Genomic DNA, 16,763 nt, shown 5'->3' with positions numbered 1-16,763 from the left:
AATTTGGCACTTCTCTCTCTTTAATGTTATGAAATTCAGTATTTCCACCAGGAGGTAATGAAGGAAACAGCTTTGTCCCTGGATTTTGAGACTACTTGGATCCTTTTGATCACTCCAAGGTAGAGTGCCTTATACCCACTTACAGAGACAGTGCTGTATTTGCTGCAAGTGCAAGAATCACATTTTATTTTTGTGTTACAGATGAGGGCCATAAGGAGACACTGGCTTATGTGTTCATTACTGGATACAGCATCGCTTGTTGAAATCACCTGGAGAGTAAGCTGACAGTCTAGTACGGATAAGATGTGTATGCATGTTTTAAATTCTTCTTTGCCTCCATCTGCACCTTTTAGAGGTGCATTTTGGTTATAATGGGCTGTACTAAAATCTGTAGCAGTATCTGTGAGCTGTTGTATTGCCAGGATATTAAACTACCTGTATTTCTTTCAACAGAGACCAACTCCTAAAGCTGGTGAAGACGATGCAAGACATCACATGGCAGTTAATGTAAAAGCTTTAAAATGTGACTTCTCCTCCCAGAGTGTGCAAGCCAGACTGAATTAGCACTGCTCACTGTTGAAAAGCTGAGTCAAGGAGTCACCAACTAAAAACAACTTGGCAAATTGCATTGCTTGTGGAAACATGCTTTGGCTTGTGCAGTGTTGCCAATGTGAATGTGAAAGGGGAGGATGCCCCACAGGCTTTAATAAAGCTTTGTTTTTATTTTCAGAAATGGTATTGTTTTTGTTCTTCCATGGGAAGACTGGAAAAAGGTCTGGAGCTGACCCATAAGTGGTTTTGGTGTTGGAGGTGGAGAACATGAGGATGTTGGGGAAATGGGAAGGGGCCTCCACTTACAAAGGCTGATGTAGCAAATTCAGAATAAATAGTTTCTATGCTGGGAAAAATGGAGTCAGAGTTATGGCTTTCAGTAAGGCCACGGCTGCTGAGCAGAAGTGCTTGTAGCAGTACGTGCCTGAGACCACTTACTCACCTGGTTTCTAAGATGGGATCATGCAGCTGGTGCTCTCGCTGAGGGACACACAGCAGGGAGACCACAGGAGTGAATTTTCTGTTACAGTTGGATACTAAGGCTATGGCTTGAATGGTGCAAATCATCTCAGGCCATGTAATAATATTCTATGTGCTTCCCAAATGCTTTTTTTGACAGCTTGTTTTTTGCAACCTGAAAAGGAAAGAAAGAAGTATTGATGCTGTGTACTGATACATGCACTGCGTACTATCCATTGGAACTGGAACAGGATTTGAATAATAAAGCCTGCACTGAGTGACTGGGCATGGGAAAGAAAATAGATGAAAAGAGATACCATTTTACCTCTGTGTGCTTTATTTCTACAGCTAACTGAGGAGACAGCAGAGGGAACATCTTTCCCTTTAGCGGGATGGTGTGAGAGAGGAGCAGTTTCTTGCATGTCACAAGTGGGGAGATATTTTGTTGTCTTCTTTTACCCTGCAGGCAGAGGAAAAGAAGTAAGCTGCCTGTCAGGGTCCTTCTTCTGCTTTGTGGGATTTTTATTTTTGAGCCCTTGGGATGGTGTGAAAACCCCATATCTTTAAGGATCGCTACAGAGTGGACAGGTGTGGTAATGGGTTGTGTGTGTGCTGAGACCCACTTCAGTCTCGAAGTCAGTCTGCAATCTGGAAGCAAAGGCCGAACAAAGTCCAGAAATGGAGGCCAGAATGGCAATGGCTGCCAGAGGCATTAACCAAGACAGCAAGATAGAGCTTTTCCAGTGTGTTTAAGACTAGAAAAGACCATTGTGATTACCTAGTCTGACCTCTTGTATTGCACAGGCCACAGAACATTGCTCAGTGATCGCTCTTGTTAAGCTAGGGTTAACTTGGTGGGGGGGGTTATTTTATTTGTTTGGGGTTTTTTGAGTTGACACCCAGCTTTAGAAAGACAGCCGTCCTTGATTGAAGTGTCTGGAATGATAAAGCCCTCAGTGTTGTTTTTGGAGTTGTCCCAGTGGGTGATCACTGGCAGTGTAAAAACCTGCCCTCTTGTCAGCCTGAATTGGACTGTTTTCAGCTTCTGGTTATACATTTTATGGGAGGTGAAAAGTCCTGTTGTCCCACATCTCCGTGTGTAGGCTTTTAAGGGCCAGGCTAGCTACCAATAGGTGTCATGTTCAGCTAAGTGGAATATAGTAGTTCTGTCTCTTCAGGATACACTTTGAGTCCTCAAATCCTTCYTGTTGCTGTTGTTGAACCCTCAGTTATTTGTGCTCATCAGCATTTGCTATGTTACCAGTCTGTGTATGTAAGGCAGACTGTTAGCAAAAATTTTATACTTTGTTCCAAATCCTATATCTGTTTTGGACTAAGAGCTCGCTCTTGTGTGACAGATTCAAAGCACGGTCCTTAAATGGTGATTGCCTACTTGAAGCCATTCTAGTTTAGGAAAGAGTCCTGATTTTTTTCCGAAGTGCAGAGCACTGTATCAGTTGAGATCCATGTGGGCCGCAGCGCCCAAAGCTGGAAAAACTCAGTTTCAAAGTGATTTGGGGGCACTTTAAACTTATTCCCTGACATAAATAACGTAACTGCATGCTCAAAGCTGTGAATTAAGAGCAGAGTGGAAGTGAATAATACTGTTGCAGGAAAAAATGCTACTTTCAAACTGCATAGTGGATTAAGGATAATAGTATAGACAAGAATGTTCACAAAACAACTTTCAGAAAGAAGTCCCCTTAGGATAAGTGAATAAACCAAATAAAGTTATTCTATTTAAATTCCCAAACTGGTATACTTAAGTAGTCGGTTTCAAGAAAACTGTTTGTGTGTTGCAGGTTATACAGAGAATATTCTACACAGTCAATCGATCCTGGTCTGGGAAGATCACTCTAACAGAGCTGAGGAAAAGCAACTTCTTGCAAGTATGTTGGTTTCTGCCTCAGTAGGGTACCGAGCTTGTAGATGCATTTGCTCCTATAGGTGTATACTGTCTAGCGAGGGAACCACGCCTGGGCTGTGGTGTGGTGTGGTGTAGACCAAGTGCTCAGTGGCCAAGTAGGGCCAGAACTGGGGGCAGGAGTGAGTTAGGTGTCACAGTCACCAGGAGCGAAGACCAGGGCCCAAAGCGGGCTGAGCAGAAGGTCAAGGTGTGAGTGTGCGCGCTAGGGCTGAAGCTCCATCAGGCGGGTTGGCGAGGTCAGGAGCCAAAAGCAAAGGAAGGGAAGTGAAACCCTGCAGGGCGCCTATGGTAAGCAGGTCATTGAGCAGCCAAGAATAGCTGGTGGGCTGCCCGCAATCTGCGGTGGGTAGGACAGCCAATTTCCTGACTCCCAACCGGCAACCGGCCCGTTGACAGTTGGTCAGGTTTGTACTGTCCAGCATGTCCAGCAAGGCAGCATGTCGCAGAAGCTGATTTCCAATTTTGCAGTAAACTTCTCCAGAAAGGGTAATGAATGAAGCTTAGCGCTTGTTACCATCCCTGTGATGTATCCTTGTGGTGGGCAGAGATTTCGGGCTAAGGATCTGCCTGTTCTTTGTATATTCAACCCAAAAAAGCACCAGGTTAAAACTATCTAAGGCTGCTCAACTCCAGCCCAACCTAAGAAGCCAGAAAATCTTTAGGCTGAAAGGTCAAGGTGAGGACTCGGCTAAAACAGTGAGATTTCTCTAGTTCATCCCGTTTTCCCCTCCAGATGTAGTGTGCTTCCTCCTTTCAGATCTCTTCTATCCACTGATCACATCAGCTAATCAAAAAAACAGTGCTCCCTTTGAGTGTCTCATGCTGGTCCAAGCCCTCTGATCTCCGTTCCTGCCTACTCCACCCTGTGTTATAAACAGATCCTCCCAGCTTTCACCTGCCTCTTTGTTCACCCATTTTCTCCCTTTATGTACTCTTTCCCTCTCTGTCCTTGCTTGGGCAGCTCTTTGCTGTACGTGCCTGTGCATCAAAAGAGTGCAAACGGCATATTTTGGCATGGGCTATAACGAAAATATTAGTTATTGAAAAAACTCCCCAGGTGAATATTAGCTGCAAAGAAAGGGAGGGAACCAAGAAGAGCCTAAGAGGCTAGTGAGTGACTGCTCAGAGGTCTTGCTTCAGCAAGTCAGGACAGTGCAGGTCTGGCAGTCCCATCCTGTTGTCCCTGTGTGAAACCTCACTGAACCTAGCGGTTAGCGGGATGTGAGCTTTGTGCTGATGCAGATGGGTTCCTAAGATGTGGAGACAACTGAAAGTTGGCAGTGACCTATGGAATGGCTGTATAAGGCATGACAACTGTTTTTATGCTGATGGATAGGAGGCCCACTAAGCCTACTTGCCCAGAGACATAACCCCTTCCCTTCCTGGAGGCTGGCAGAGCAGCCAGGACAGAGCTGTAGCTYGCTTCAGACTCATGGCTTGAGTCTTTTGGTTCCTGAAGACCTGCTTCGTTAGGCTGAAAAGGCTGTCTGGTGTCCCATGGCCTCAGCCCTAGGGGAAAGGTGAGCAGGGGGGTGGCGCTGGCAAACATGCAGTGCAGATAGAGTGGAGAGGAGGGAGGGACAGAAATAGGTGTAGAAAGGGAATGACACAAGGACCTTGTTGCTAAATGTTTTCTAACGAGAGTACGTTAAAAGAGGTCATGGTTAGAGAATTGCCCAAGCCTCCCGGTTACACCAGGCCAGTTCCTGTCACCAGCAGCCCAGGGAAATCGGTGTGATTGGCACGATCTGCCTGGATGCCTTCCTCCCCAGTCCAGGCATGAGTCTGGAGCAAGACTCGATCTTGCACTTTGCGGGTCAGACCAGGTTATGTGTTGTGTACATAGGCATTTCAGTTCCTATAGAGACCTGTGGACTTGCAGTGGTAAATGGCTCTGGGAGGCTCTTGTGCAGGTCGGAGATGTTTCACAAATAACGGAGCCTGGCTGAGGCCCCCGTTGTCTTCCTGTGCCTCTGCCTCTCTCTTCGCTATAGCTGAATGGTCGCAGGAATTGCTCGCAGGACTGGGGGGGTACTGTGCACATGCAGGCTAACCAGGATAGCCAAGCCAGATACTGCACAATCTCCTGTTAAATAAAGAATGCAGCAACAGAGTCTCCTACTGCGAGGAAAGGTTACGCTTTGAGTTAGCTCACGGAGCTGTGTTCACCCAACTTCCTCAGAGGTGGAGGACTTGAGCTGCTGGAGTGCCTCCTTGTCTAGATTTAACTTCCCACTTTTATCTGTACCATTTCAGACTCTTGCTCTCTTGGAAGAAGAGGATGACATAAATCAGATCACAGATTATTTCTCCTATGAGCACTTCTATGTCATATACTGTAAATTCTGGGAGCTGGACACTGACCATGATCTTTACATCAGCCAGAAGGATCTGGCTAGGTACAGTGATCAAGGTATGCTGTCTCCAAACTGCTTCTTTAGCAGATGCTATAAGTTTTCAGGGGGGTGAAGAGCCATGGATAAGTTAATGGCATAAAAATCCATGAAGGCTAAAAAAATCCAAAGGCACTTCCTCTGGCTCGGGAAGTTCACGCTCTGCAAATTGTTGAAGGCTGGGAAAGTGTGCTGGGAAGTGTCACTGTATGTGTGAACTGTTTTTATGTTGTGTATGCTGGGCTAGGTGGGAGACACGCAGTCAGATTGGCTGTTCTAGGTTTATCCATGTTCTCAGAGCATGATATGCCCCTGCGTTTACCAATTAGAAACCATGATTTAATGTCTTGGTCAAGAGCTTGGGCTATTGACCAGCATGTTTTAACCCTGAAGACAAAGCTGCYTTGAACTCTTCTGTATGGTTGCCTCGCTTTTTGGCAAAGTTGGTCTAGGACAGAGAATTGAGCCTGGAGAAGTAGGGGATGTTTGGACACAAAATATGACTGGAAGTACTGGGAGACGTGAAATACGTGGCAAGGTGCTACAGTGTGTAGGGTTACAGGGATCCGAGTTGTGACAAGTAGTCAGGAATTGTTGGAGATCTGGGGGTAGGGGACAACATTTTGTAGAGCCAAGCTCCAAGGGGGCTGAAGAGAGAAAGAAGGAAGGGGGTGTGAGGATGACAACGCTGCAGGTGCGCGTGCGGGTCGGAGCGGGGTGGTGGCCCCCATGCCCCGAGCGCAGGCATTTATGGGAATGCCGTGGGGTTTTGGGTGAGTGTGGCAGTCACAGGGTTGTACAGGAGCCTGTCAGCCTGTGCCGGGGGATTTGAGGGGTGGTGCAGGACGTGTGTGCCTGGCTGGGGTGTCAGGGAGGTGTGCTGGGACTACGGAGGAGGAGGAGAACAGGTAGAAGGAGCTAATATGGGGGTCTAAAGGAAATGGGTCAGCGGTCAGGTCAGTGCGGAAATCCTGTTTCAGACTGATACTTGCTGCTTGGCCGGGGTGTCTCTACTGCACAATCGCCCCACACGTTGGCTGGCAAAGCCCTCCTGCTCACCTGAAACAGTGCTCTTTTTTTCTTTTCATTGGCCTTTCCTGCAGTGGGATTGCCATGGCTTGTGCTCTGCTAAGAAGTGGCTTGCGGGGATTTTGGAAAGGTCTTGGTCTGCTGTGTAATTTTTGCTTGGTGGCTGAACTCCTTTTGCAATGCACTTTGAAGCAGAGCCTCCTTGAACCAGCAGGATTCGGTTATGTGGCAAGTCCTACTTCGGCAAAGTAGCGTTAGTATTGCCCATGTCCCGGAATCCAGATTATATACAGTTGCCATGTTTTTTGTGAAACACAGTGTCGGGTAGGATGCAAAGGCAGACACAATGGGAGAATCATCCTTTCCTGCTTTTAGGGGGCTGCCAGACAGGGACCAGTAAAGTGGCTAGATAGAGAGCTTGCTTTTAGCAATTGGGAAATGGCTTTCTGTGCATTCAGCGTGCGCAGCTGCATTTAGCATTTTCCTATGACCTGTAGGTTCATTTTCTTCATGTTTTCTTTGTCTCCAGCTTTATCAAACAGGATTATCGAGCGAATATTCAGCGGCGCTGTGGTGAGGTGAGGAGTAGCATACTGGCTGGGGATGGAAGTGAGAGGAATTTTTGTCAGGCTGATTAGAAATGCAAGAAGCTCTCAAAAATTTCCACTGATCAGAATGGTTTCCAACATGGTGCTCTAGCTGGAGCTGCCTGAATATGGAGTGGGATGTCCAGGTATCTTAAGAAAGCAAATGAAAAAAATCCCGTAGGACCATCACTTATAGACCTCATTGCAGAAGAAGCTGGGCATGGCAGGCGGGGACATGCGGGCTCCGTGCGTGCGTGCCCCGCAGCAGCACGGCGTTGGCTGGAAAGCTGACAAATAACCCACGCCAGCACCTCTTGCGGGACGGGATGTGGTGGGTGAGTCTCAGCTCTGCAGTGACAGCAGGGCAGCAAACGCGGTGCCTGCAGGGAAGGGCACAAGGACTGGAGCTGCGGAGGGCAGGGAGAACAGGCCAGATGGGTGAAGGCGTCTCGTTTTCTCTCAGCAATGATTTGGGGCTTTTTAAAATGTGTGTTTGGTAACATTCTGAGTATTTAGGAGCCGGGGTTTTTTTTGTTTCAGGGGAAATGAAGTCCAGAAGGAAGGCCGGATGAGCTATGCTGATTTTGTGTGGCTGCTGATTTCGGAGGAAGACAAAAGGAGTGCTACAAGGTCTGACCAATTCCATGTGTCCTAGTAAAAGAGCAGAGATAAGATTATAGAAACTTCTGTGACTTACTGCTTTCCACAGCAGATGGCAGCTTGGATTTCAGTCATTGTTTGGAAGAAAGCACCTTACTGTCAACTTTTGGTCCAGTCATTTGCCTTTCTTGAGGAAAAATTGCTGAAAAGGAGATTTTGGATTTTTTTTTTTTTCATGTTAAATGTCTTGGTAGTAATCAGTCACTTTGGTTACCCCGTGCCCATCTTCCTGTGGGTGAGGGCTTGGAGAGCAGTGGTGAGCTGTAAGAAAAGCTGGATTTGTTTGGTCTCCCGTCTTGCGAGGGCAGTCCTTGGCCCTTTATGCAGAGGCAGCGACAGATACCACCTGCCAGCCCTGAGCCCCTGCTTCTCCGGCCAGAGTTCAGCTCAGGCGGCTGCAGCTTCGTGACCGCCTGCTCCGCCACGCTGCGAGGGCAGGCGTGTGCGTCGCTGGGTGCCCATGGTGGTGAAAGCAGGGGCTGCAGTCCCTTAAGCAAGCGGTGACACTGTAAGAGATGTGGGGTAGTGACGGCTTAACAAAGCTGTTCCTCTGCCACCCCTCGGCTCCTGGAGCATCATCTCCTGGGTRAACCCTCGAGATTTTTTCAGAAAATAGACACGTTCCCTTCGTGCATGTAGCAAGTGCTAAGAAGGGTTTGTAGGTAAATCTCACTCTGTCATTTAGCAAAACCTGCCCACACGTGTGTGGTTTGTACCGCCGGCAGGYGACTGTGCAGAGGTGAACTAGATCTGCATGGGAGCATTAGGGCAGGGAATTTGATGAGTAAAGATGAGAAGAACTCATATAGCCAGATTCAGACTACCCAGAGGTGAAGGGAGAACGTAGAGCGTAACTGCTTGAAAGCATTGTCTTTTATATAAAGGAATACAGGAAATAAGTGCTTACCATGCCTGCTGTCCCTTGCCAGGGTCACTCAGGGATAGGCAAGGATCTGGCTTCAGAGTTGGTTGCGTTTGACCAGCTTTGCTGCTGTATCCGACAGGGAGACCAAAACCTCTGAGCCAGCTGAGCTTCAGCACAGCTAATAGTGGGCACTTGCTCCAGGTACCTGGTGAAACAGGTCATCAGCGTGCCTGTGCTCACAGGCTGTCTGGAAGAGTCTAAAAGCAGGTACTCYTGAGCATTGGCTTGTGCCCTCGCTCTTCCCAAAGGGTGGCCTTTGGCCAGAAGAAAATGCGAGGATGGGGCAAGGGGAGCACTGCGTTGCTGCATGGAGTCTCTGGTGCAGCCCCTGTGCTTTCACTAGTTCTGTTTCACAAGTTCTGTTTCTTTTTCCTAGTATTGAATACTGGTTTCGCTGCATGGACCTGGATGGGGATGGGGTGCTCTCCATGTATGAACTGGAGTACTTTTATGAGGAGCAGTGTGAGCGGATGGAAGTGATGGGCATAGAACCACTGCCATTTCATGACTTGCTATGTCAGATGCTTGACCTTGTTAAGCCAGAGAGGGATGGTAAGTCCTGTTTCATGGGAGTTTCCTTCCTCTCCTATTTATGGTAGCTTGGGAAAGTACTGTTGCTGTTAAGCCCATCCATCTATAGGCAGAACCTTGTAGAATCACAGAGCTGAAATTGCCATGGGACATGCTGACAGTCTAGATGGTGAAACTGTTCTGTCCCTGTTCCCATTCTTTCACATTCGTTCCAGGCTTCATCCATATGTATGTGAGGTTTAGGAATAACACTCATGCCCATTTATTGGATAATTTTAAAATCCTTGATTGACTTGGGAAGAAATTTTGCAACGTTGTTGAACTGTGACTTTGAGAATGCTAGGGAACAGTTCCAGTCTCTTGCTAATTAAGAACTTAGGAATGAAATAACATGTTGTTTCTGCAGGAAGAGTAACCTTGCGAGACCTGAAGAGGTGCAGAATGGCTCATGTATTCTACAACACCTTCTTCAATTTAGAGAAATATCTGGACAATGAGCAGAGGGATCCCTTTGCAGTGCAAAAGGTATAAAGCACCTGTACTTCTAAAAACAGGCCTTCCCAAACCCATCTGTGGAATGCAACTGGGTATAGGGAAAATCCCCCTGGATATAAGGAAAAACTTTTTCACAATTAGGACAGTCAAGCACTGCCACCAATTGCCTAGAGAGGTTGTGCAGCTTCTGTCCTTGGAAGTTTGCAAGACCCAACTGGACAAAGCCCTGAGCACCCTGGTCTGCCCTCATAGCTGACCCTGCCGTGAGCGGAAGGTGGGACTGGAGACCTCCTGGGTTTCTTCCAACCCAAATTATTCCATAATTTTATGATCTGGTTGCCTTAAATGACCCTGTTGCACCAGTACTGGCAGTGCAGTATGCAATTCTAGAGAGAATGAACTTTCTCGGGCTGCTGAGTTACACTGATTCAGCAGGCCAAGGCAGGGGCTCGCCTGCACTAGGAGGGAATCTGCTTCACTCGTTTTAGAAAGGAGCTGTGAGATTCAAAACTTCAGATCCCATTTGCTTCTTCCTGTCCCCTGCACAGCTGCGGTCATGAACAAGTAGGCTGTATTTGAAGATTTATTAAGCCTCCAGGTTGGATTCTGATCCTTACCAGGGGAAACAGTACTAGCAGTTCTCCAGTAGCCTGGACAGAACCGAAGAGGAGACAGAACCCCTTTACAACACGGGCTGAGGCAGAGATACCAACTCTGCGATTGTGCCGCGCTTGTGGTAGAGTAGGTGGAAGGTTTGGCTGTTGCAGATTGTTTCTGGTTATCAGCCTGGCTGTGCTTTCATTCACCGTCCTCTCTGCCCACGCAGAGAAAATACAAGAGTAGGTTCTGGCTTTTGTATTTTCCAGTTGTTGCTCACCACTAGCAGCAGGGACTTCTGAGAGTTGGGTTTTGTCAGCTGTCGGTGTGAAGTACCTCACCTCTGGCTCCCCTTGCACATCTGGTGAAACCACAGTGCCTCAGAAAGCTAGATGTGACTACAGCTTAGTAACTATCCCCCCAGGGGCCTCTTACTTGGTCAACTACAGTAAAGTGGTGGAGATACCAAAACCGACTCTGGTTTCCTCCCAGCTGTTCCCACGTAACCTGTAAGAGGAACTTTGTGGTGGTTCTTCTTGGTCTGTTCATAATTCTAGGCTTAAATATATCTCATAATCCAGAAAAATGCCCTCTTTTTTCTTTTACTGGATCATCATAAGAGCAGTCAGGTGGAGCTGGGGGTTAATTTTATCTCCCCCATCTTTTGATAATTGCTGAGGATCGACTGTTTATAAGGATATTATTTGTAACCTTCTCTCAAACTGCCCCAAACTTAGCAGTCTGTTAGAGTTGCTCAAAAGATCAATTACTATTAATGATTAAATAAATCATTAAGTCCTTTAACCAATTACAAAGGGCACAGATGCAGAGTACGCTGAGCCAGATCAGAGAAAACGTGCTGTTACTAAGGGGGGGGCTAGGCTTGCTGGCAGCTCAGGTGGCACGCTGAGCTTTCTAGAACAAAGGATGTATTTCTTTTCTTAGTCACCTATGTGCAGCTGTTGAAAAAATTTGCAATTATTTTAAACTATTTTAATTAAGACAATTTTTGACTAGCCGTTTCTGTGCAGTTGCTTACTGTTTCAAGAATTAGTGTTTCACATGTGCACACACTTGTACGCCATTCAGACCTATTGTAATATTTGTGCGGAGGTATGGGCTTGATGTGCTTGACTGTTTGATCTCTTTAGGACATTGAAAATGATGGCCCCGAACCCTCTGACTGGGACAGGTACGCTGCTGAAGAGTACGAGATCCTTGTGGCTGAGGAGTCTGGGAACGAACAGCTACAAGAAGGGTAAGCATGGACGTTGTGCTGCACTRGGGAACCACTAACTGGCTCTAGCTGAGGTTTAAAAGCACATTTCTACTGACAGAGGTGGTGGATTTGCAGATGTCTCATTTGGACTGTCAACCCTGGGGCACTGAAGCCCAAACAGTTGCTCCAAAAGGCGGTATTGGTGTATTTGTCACAAAGCGCTTGGGACATCTTGAATTCTTTGTGGGCAGCCATGTGAATCAGCTACACATGCTGAAGAAATGTAGACATCTGGGGAAAAAGGACAAAGCCTTTTTCTTTTACAACCATACAAAAAAAGAGGACAAATGACTTTTGCTAGTCCTGGCCAAGTATTGATCGTGTCACGCTATCACGGATCAGAAGCTGTATGCACTGTTCCATTTATGATGCTTAGCTTAGCTGGGCTGTGTACTCAAGCTTTCCTTTAGTCAAATAATTTTACGTTCTGCCAAACTTCATGCCTGTTAGTCTGTGCTCTTCATAAGCTGTGTTTAATGTTTGAATTCATTTACTAAGTTTGTTTAGACTTTTTTTTTTAAAACTATTGGTTTCTGCAATAGTTACGCTCATTTTTGCAGCCTTCTATAAAATTGTGGACAGACACTCCAGCTGTCCTTACATTAATTAATTATGTAGAGCAGTTAATCCAGGACATCTCTGTGTGCCCAGGCTTTCCATAGGGGCTCCTAATGGATCCTCACTATAATTATCCKTTAGACTTGTGGCTGTGGGCGTATCATCTCCTTGAGAATACTTCTCTGGAAGTCTCTTTGGGGGTGCTAGAAGGAACAGCCAAGGAATTACTACATGTTTAGACCAGGTATATCTTCACATAATTCAGGACTTCGTCATGAACAGCATTTGTAGACCCATTGAAGGAAAAGTCCTCAGAAGATTACATAATTTTCAGAACTCTCCACGCTGGAAATCACTCAATAACACTCAAATAGCAGCACCTACCAACTAGCCAGAGAGGTGCCAAGCTGTTGAGAGCCATGTTTCCTGCTCTCCCTGTGGATCCAAACAGCTATGGGATGTTCCCACACCTCCTTTGAGCTGCCTTGCTTTTTTGTGGCCCAAACAATAGAAGATGACGTGACAGGATGGAAGGTAAAAAACGCTCTCTTCCCTGCAGCCACGCTGCAGTGCCTCTGTCCTCAGCACAGAGCGGAAATAGGAGTTTGCCATAAAAGCTTTGCAGGACCATTAATCACCCACTTTACCAAAACCTGAAAAAAGAAGTGGCAGGTGATGCCAAATTTTTGAGGTGTGTGCAAACCAGCTCTGTGTCTTCCTGTAGAGAGCACTACAGCAACCTTGATGCTTGCTTTCAAGAGCTCCTGAAAAGCTCTGTAGTCATGACAGCAGGATAAGATCTCATTTGTGGAGCAYAGCAACAGCCCAGGCAGGAAAAAAGGAAGGGAAAAAGAAAAACAAAGAGCTGGATGCCCAGACAAATACGCCAGAAAGAGGGATTGAGTTCTTGCACATGCATCATTTCTGCTGCCCTTTGAGGATGACAGAAACAGGGAGAGGATTTATGAGCACTAAGAGGGGCTGGAAGATTTTTGGCCAAGTCAGCTGAAGCTTTGAGATGAGTCTGTATCTGGCTGTCTGCAGGCCTGCCCATGAGACCACCACTCCTGGAAGAGGAATCTTACCAAGAAGCACGGGATACTCAGGGTGATTTCAAGGATGCGGTGGCTTTGTTGGGACTGGTCAGACGCTATCCCCATAACTATGTAAGGCAGGAAAATCTTGAGTGGGAGCTTCAGCGATTTGTAAATACTGCTGTGGTCAAGAATATGACTTGCCTAGCACCTGTGGTGGAAAAAAACCAAGGCCAATATGATCTAAAGACTAGTTTAGGGAGGCTGTCACCAAAAGGAAGGTGTCTTGTTGCTCAAGAAAAAGGAGCATCATGTTTCACTGGAAGCCTAAGATGATCTGAACTGTCCTCAGCCATGTCCTGCCTCATACATCTGTGTATGCATTTCAATGGAGGGAGCCCATTTCCTGGTGAATCCATGTGCACGTCACTGCATGAAGGCAGGAACAACAGTTGAAGCTGACTGACACAGGTAGACTCTTAATGCAAATATAAGCATTGTTTTTGCAGAAATCCTTTCTGGCAGTCCAGGCTATGGCCCTCCTGGCAGAAGTGGGCACTACTTTGTTCCTTGTCCCAGACACTGAATTCTCCCAGCTGGAGAGAGTTGCATCAGTTGGATGGTTCTTAGTCTTAATGGTGGACAGCATTTTTTCCAAGCTGAAAAACATAGGCACTATTGAGCTTTATGGAACAAAAAAGAGCAAAGGGGAGAAGTAACTCATGTGGGGAAAGACAAAACAACGGGAGAAGAAAACCTTTTGAAGAAAACATGAGAAGGGTCAGTCCTGAGGCAAATGGTATAGAAGGAAAGAAATAAGAACATATAATGGAGTTCCAAGGGCTGAAGAAATGGACCCATACTGCCTGGTGCAGGCCCTGGCTGAATGTGAATACAAACAGTACTAGGAAGAGGCTCACAGTCCAGGCATAGAAGAAAAGGAAGAAAAGTTGAGCAGAAGTTGGTAAAATTGAAGGGAAAAGGGACATCAAAGGAGCATGCTTAAGAACAATATTCACATGGAAAAAAGTTTTCCTCAGCTGTGTCATCTTAAGCCAAGGAGACCTTAGGGAAACTGAGGCATGTAGGAACATGCACAGTACATACCCAGGTGGGGAGCGAAGGGAGGCAGGGCCATGTGGACTCCCTACAGCTACTRCTTAAGCAAAAAGTCTGTATATTGAGAACTTCTTGGCATCCTTGAACGTGCAGTCGGAAGAGAAATGTGGATAAGTACTCCCAATTATTGGCATTGGATCTAGACCATTGTGTCCCTTCTCTCACTTGTGCAAGGATCCAGAAGGTGGGAGAAGCACCAAGCAGCACTTTCCCTTACGGATAAGAAGATGAAAGTGTTCTCTATGCTGTTTTTCTCTTCTTTGAATAAGGATCATGAGATTAGAGCACAGACTCCTCTCTTCAGCACGATATGTTGGCCAAAGGGGAACCTGGGACAGACTGGCAGGTACAAGTGACTCCCAAAGATTCCTGGTGCTGGCATACGGGTCAGTAGAGGAAGAACAGCAACAGAAGTGACAGATAGATACAATTCTTTCTTGGCACCATGCACCCTGGGGCATCAAAGGAGTTCTTCTGCAGCACAGCTCCATTGAACAAGTTGCAGCTATTCCTGTGCTTGCCATTTGGAGCCCTGCTACAAAAGGAAGAACATGAATTTCTTGGAAGCCCTGAGAGCCTAACCTGTAGGGTGCAGAGACAGAGGTGAAAAGTTGAGATCTAAAAACATCATTTCTCAGGCCTATGAATGGGTTGAGAGCCCTGAAGTGATATCTGCTGCTGCAGAGCCCAGAACCCAACCAGCCTGACTGCTGCAACTGGCTGGAGACAGGAACTCACAGTCAAACCTCCCTGAGCTGTAAACACTAGGACCTCGATATTAAACTTCAAACCAAATGGGGGAAGAACATAACATGATCACAGTTGTCCTTCAGTGGATGTCAAAGCATATCCTAAGCTAGAAGAAGTTTTAGAGTCAAGGTGTTTCCTAGCAAGGCAAAATTCCAGCAGGACCTGAGTCTGTGGCTGGGCAACTTCATTGCTACGCTGAAATGTTAACGATTGTCAGTATCTTACGCTAGCCTTCCTGAAACTGTGTTCAAATTGTATAACGCTGAACATCACTTAAAAGTTGTTTCAGAACATACTAATGAGGACGGGTAGGACTGCGAAGTCATGTCAGCTGTCAGAAAACTGATTACTGCTAGTCTGTTAAAATGCCTTATAAAAATACTTGAGTTTAACGTTTTGCATATTATTGAATTTTACYCTAATGCTTTAGCCACTGAAATAACATACCTGAAAATGCTCTCACTGAAGTAAACATGGCTTTTAAAGACGTACCTTCTATCTTTGCAGATCATTCGAAGAAGACTATGACGCAGATGAAGTCTTATCTCCCCCTGAAACTGGAGACAAGTCAGACAAACTAGTTATCTCAGATCTCTCAGCATAGAGAAACAGAACATGTAATCAGTATCTGTCAAACTGGATAGCAATCGGTCCTAAGACACTTAAGGGATTTTTCTTAAATCCCTCGTTGGAGCAATGTGCTTTATTTTGTACACTGTAATTTGAGAATCCTTTTTCTCTTCCTGTGTAACTGCAATAAGGTAATTTCTATAAAAGGCTTTTTACAATGTGTTATTGTGCACGCTCATTAAAAATGGTGATTGCACCTTGTTTCCTTTATATCTTTCCATACAAATTCTGTTATGTCCCCGTATGTGCAATAAATGCCAGCGTCTAATTATTAACCATAACGCCTGCATGCAACATCTACAGTGGTAATTTCTATTCAGTGACCCTTTAGCTTCGTACTGGTAGTGAAATGAGAGCTGCCAAATTAACTTGATTTAAATGAAAGTCTGGAAGTCTTTTAAAACGCAAGTCACAGTGAAGTTCTCCTTTTTATTAGTTTCACCTTTTTTTCTGGAAACCAAGGCACCAGCCCTGTGCCTGGGGAAAGTGAGGTCCCTTTCTGTGCTTTATACCACGAGATCTTCAATTGCTGCTAAACGCATTTTACAGTGCTACGTGATGTGGTGTTTCATCCTTACCAGCCGGGCAGGTCTCAGTCTTCTCCTGCACACTGACAAGGAAGCAGACACCCGGTGCTCAGGAGGTGCGCTCACGCTGCTGTRTTTCGCACGCACCAGTTCTGTCCGTTCCCCGTGCTCTTCCCAGCTCCTCTGTCACTAATCTGTAGCCTTCTGCAAGCCRAGACTAAGCTGAGATCATGAGGGGGAGGGAAAAACAAAGCCTGACCCAGTGCAGTAAGGTTTTAACAGAGGGATCCTTTAACCAGTAAATGAATTCATCTGGTATAGTGCTGAAAACTTATTTTCCACCCATGAAATTGGCCCTAATCTCAGAGAGGAAACACTGTAACTCCCTAACAAATTCTTGCTTTAAGTGCAAAATTAACCTGACTTTCCCCCTGGACTTACAACCAGTGTCTCCAGTAACAGCACGTTAGCTATTGCTGGCGCTGCTCCTCCTGCGCAGCTGGTAGCTTCAGTTTGTGATTCAACCCAGAGGTGATTATAACATATATTTTTACCAGTCCTCAATCTTACCCATCATAGCTATACCAATAGATATGGTACTTACCTCCTCCGGCTTGGGACAGGTTTCAGCTGCCAAACTGCACATTTTTCCAACTTTTGTAACCGTGTCCTAATATGTGGCATTTACACCCGGCTTTTCCTGTTGAACTC

General features: G+C 46.1%; 1 protein-coding gene and 1 long non-coding RNA gene across 4 annotated transcripts in view; one reads left to right on the top strand and one right to left on the bottom strand.

Annotated features, from left to right (window-relative positions):
- Positions 1–15,726, top strand: part of PPP2R3A (protein phosphatase 2 regulatory subunit B''alpha) — a 51,185-nt gene extending 35,459 nt beyond the window's left edge. For 2 of the 3 annotated variants that reach the window (XM_026075552.1, XM_026075553.1), the window contains 8 exons: positions 2,814–2,900; positions 5,195–5,351; positions 6,890–6,938; positions 7,488–7,577; positions 8,909–9,084; positions 9,470–9,588; positions 11,307–11,413; positions 15,403–15,726. In XM_026075552.1, coding sequence (XP_025931337.1) covers positions 2,814–2,900; positions 5,195–5,351; positions 6,890–6,938; positions 7,488–7,577; positions 8,909–9,084; positions 9,470–9,588; positions 11,307–11,413; positions 15,403–15,499 — 882 coding nt within the window. In that variant the 3' untranslated portion in view covers positions 15,500–15,726. Of the gene's footprint in view, positions 1–2,813; positions 2,901–5,194; positions 5,352–6,889; positions 6,939–7,487; positions 7,578–8,908; positions 9,085–9,469; positions 9,589–10,106; positions 10,330–11,306; positions 11,414–15,402 lie in introns of those variants that run through there. The other variant, XM_026075554.1, reaches the window with a different exon arrangement.
- LOC112970786 lies at positions 995–7,734 on the bottom strand. The gene is made up of 2 exons (XR_003255162.1): positions 7,645–7,734; positions 995–1,186 (listed from the first exon to the last, which is right to left on the bottom strand). It is a non-coding gene; the product is annotated as an uncharacterized LOC112970786 (long non-coding RNA).
- Positions 15,727–16,763: the final 1,037 nt, after the last annotated feature.

The sequence above is a fragment of the Apteryx rowi genome, unplaced genomic scaffold, assembly GCF_003343035.1.
Source record: "Apteryx rowi isolate R43461 unplaced genomic scaffold, aptRow1 scaffold_406, whole genome shotgun sequence".
Lineage (NCBI taxonomy): Eukaryota > Metazoa > Chordata > Aves > Apterygiformes > Apterygidae > Apteryx > Apteryx rowi.
Note: the sequence above shows the minus strand (reverse complement) of the source record. Positions and strands in the feature narration are given on the sequence as shown.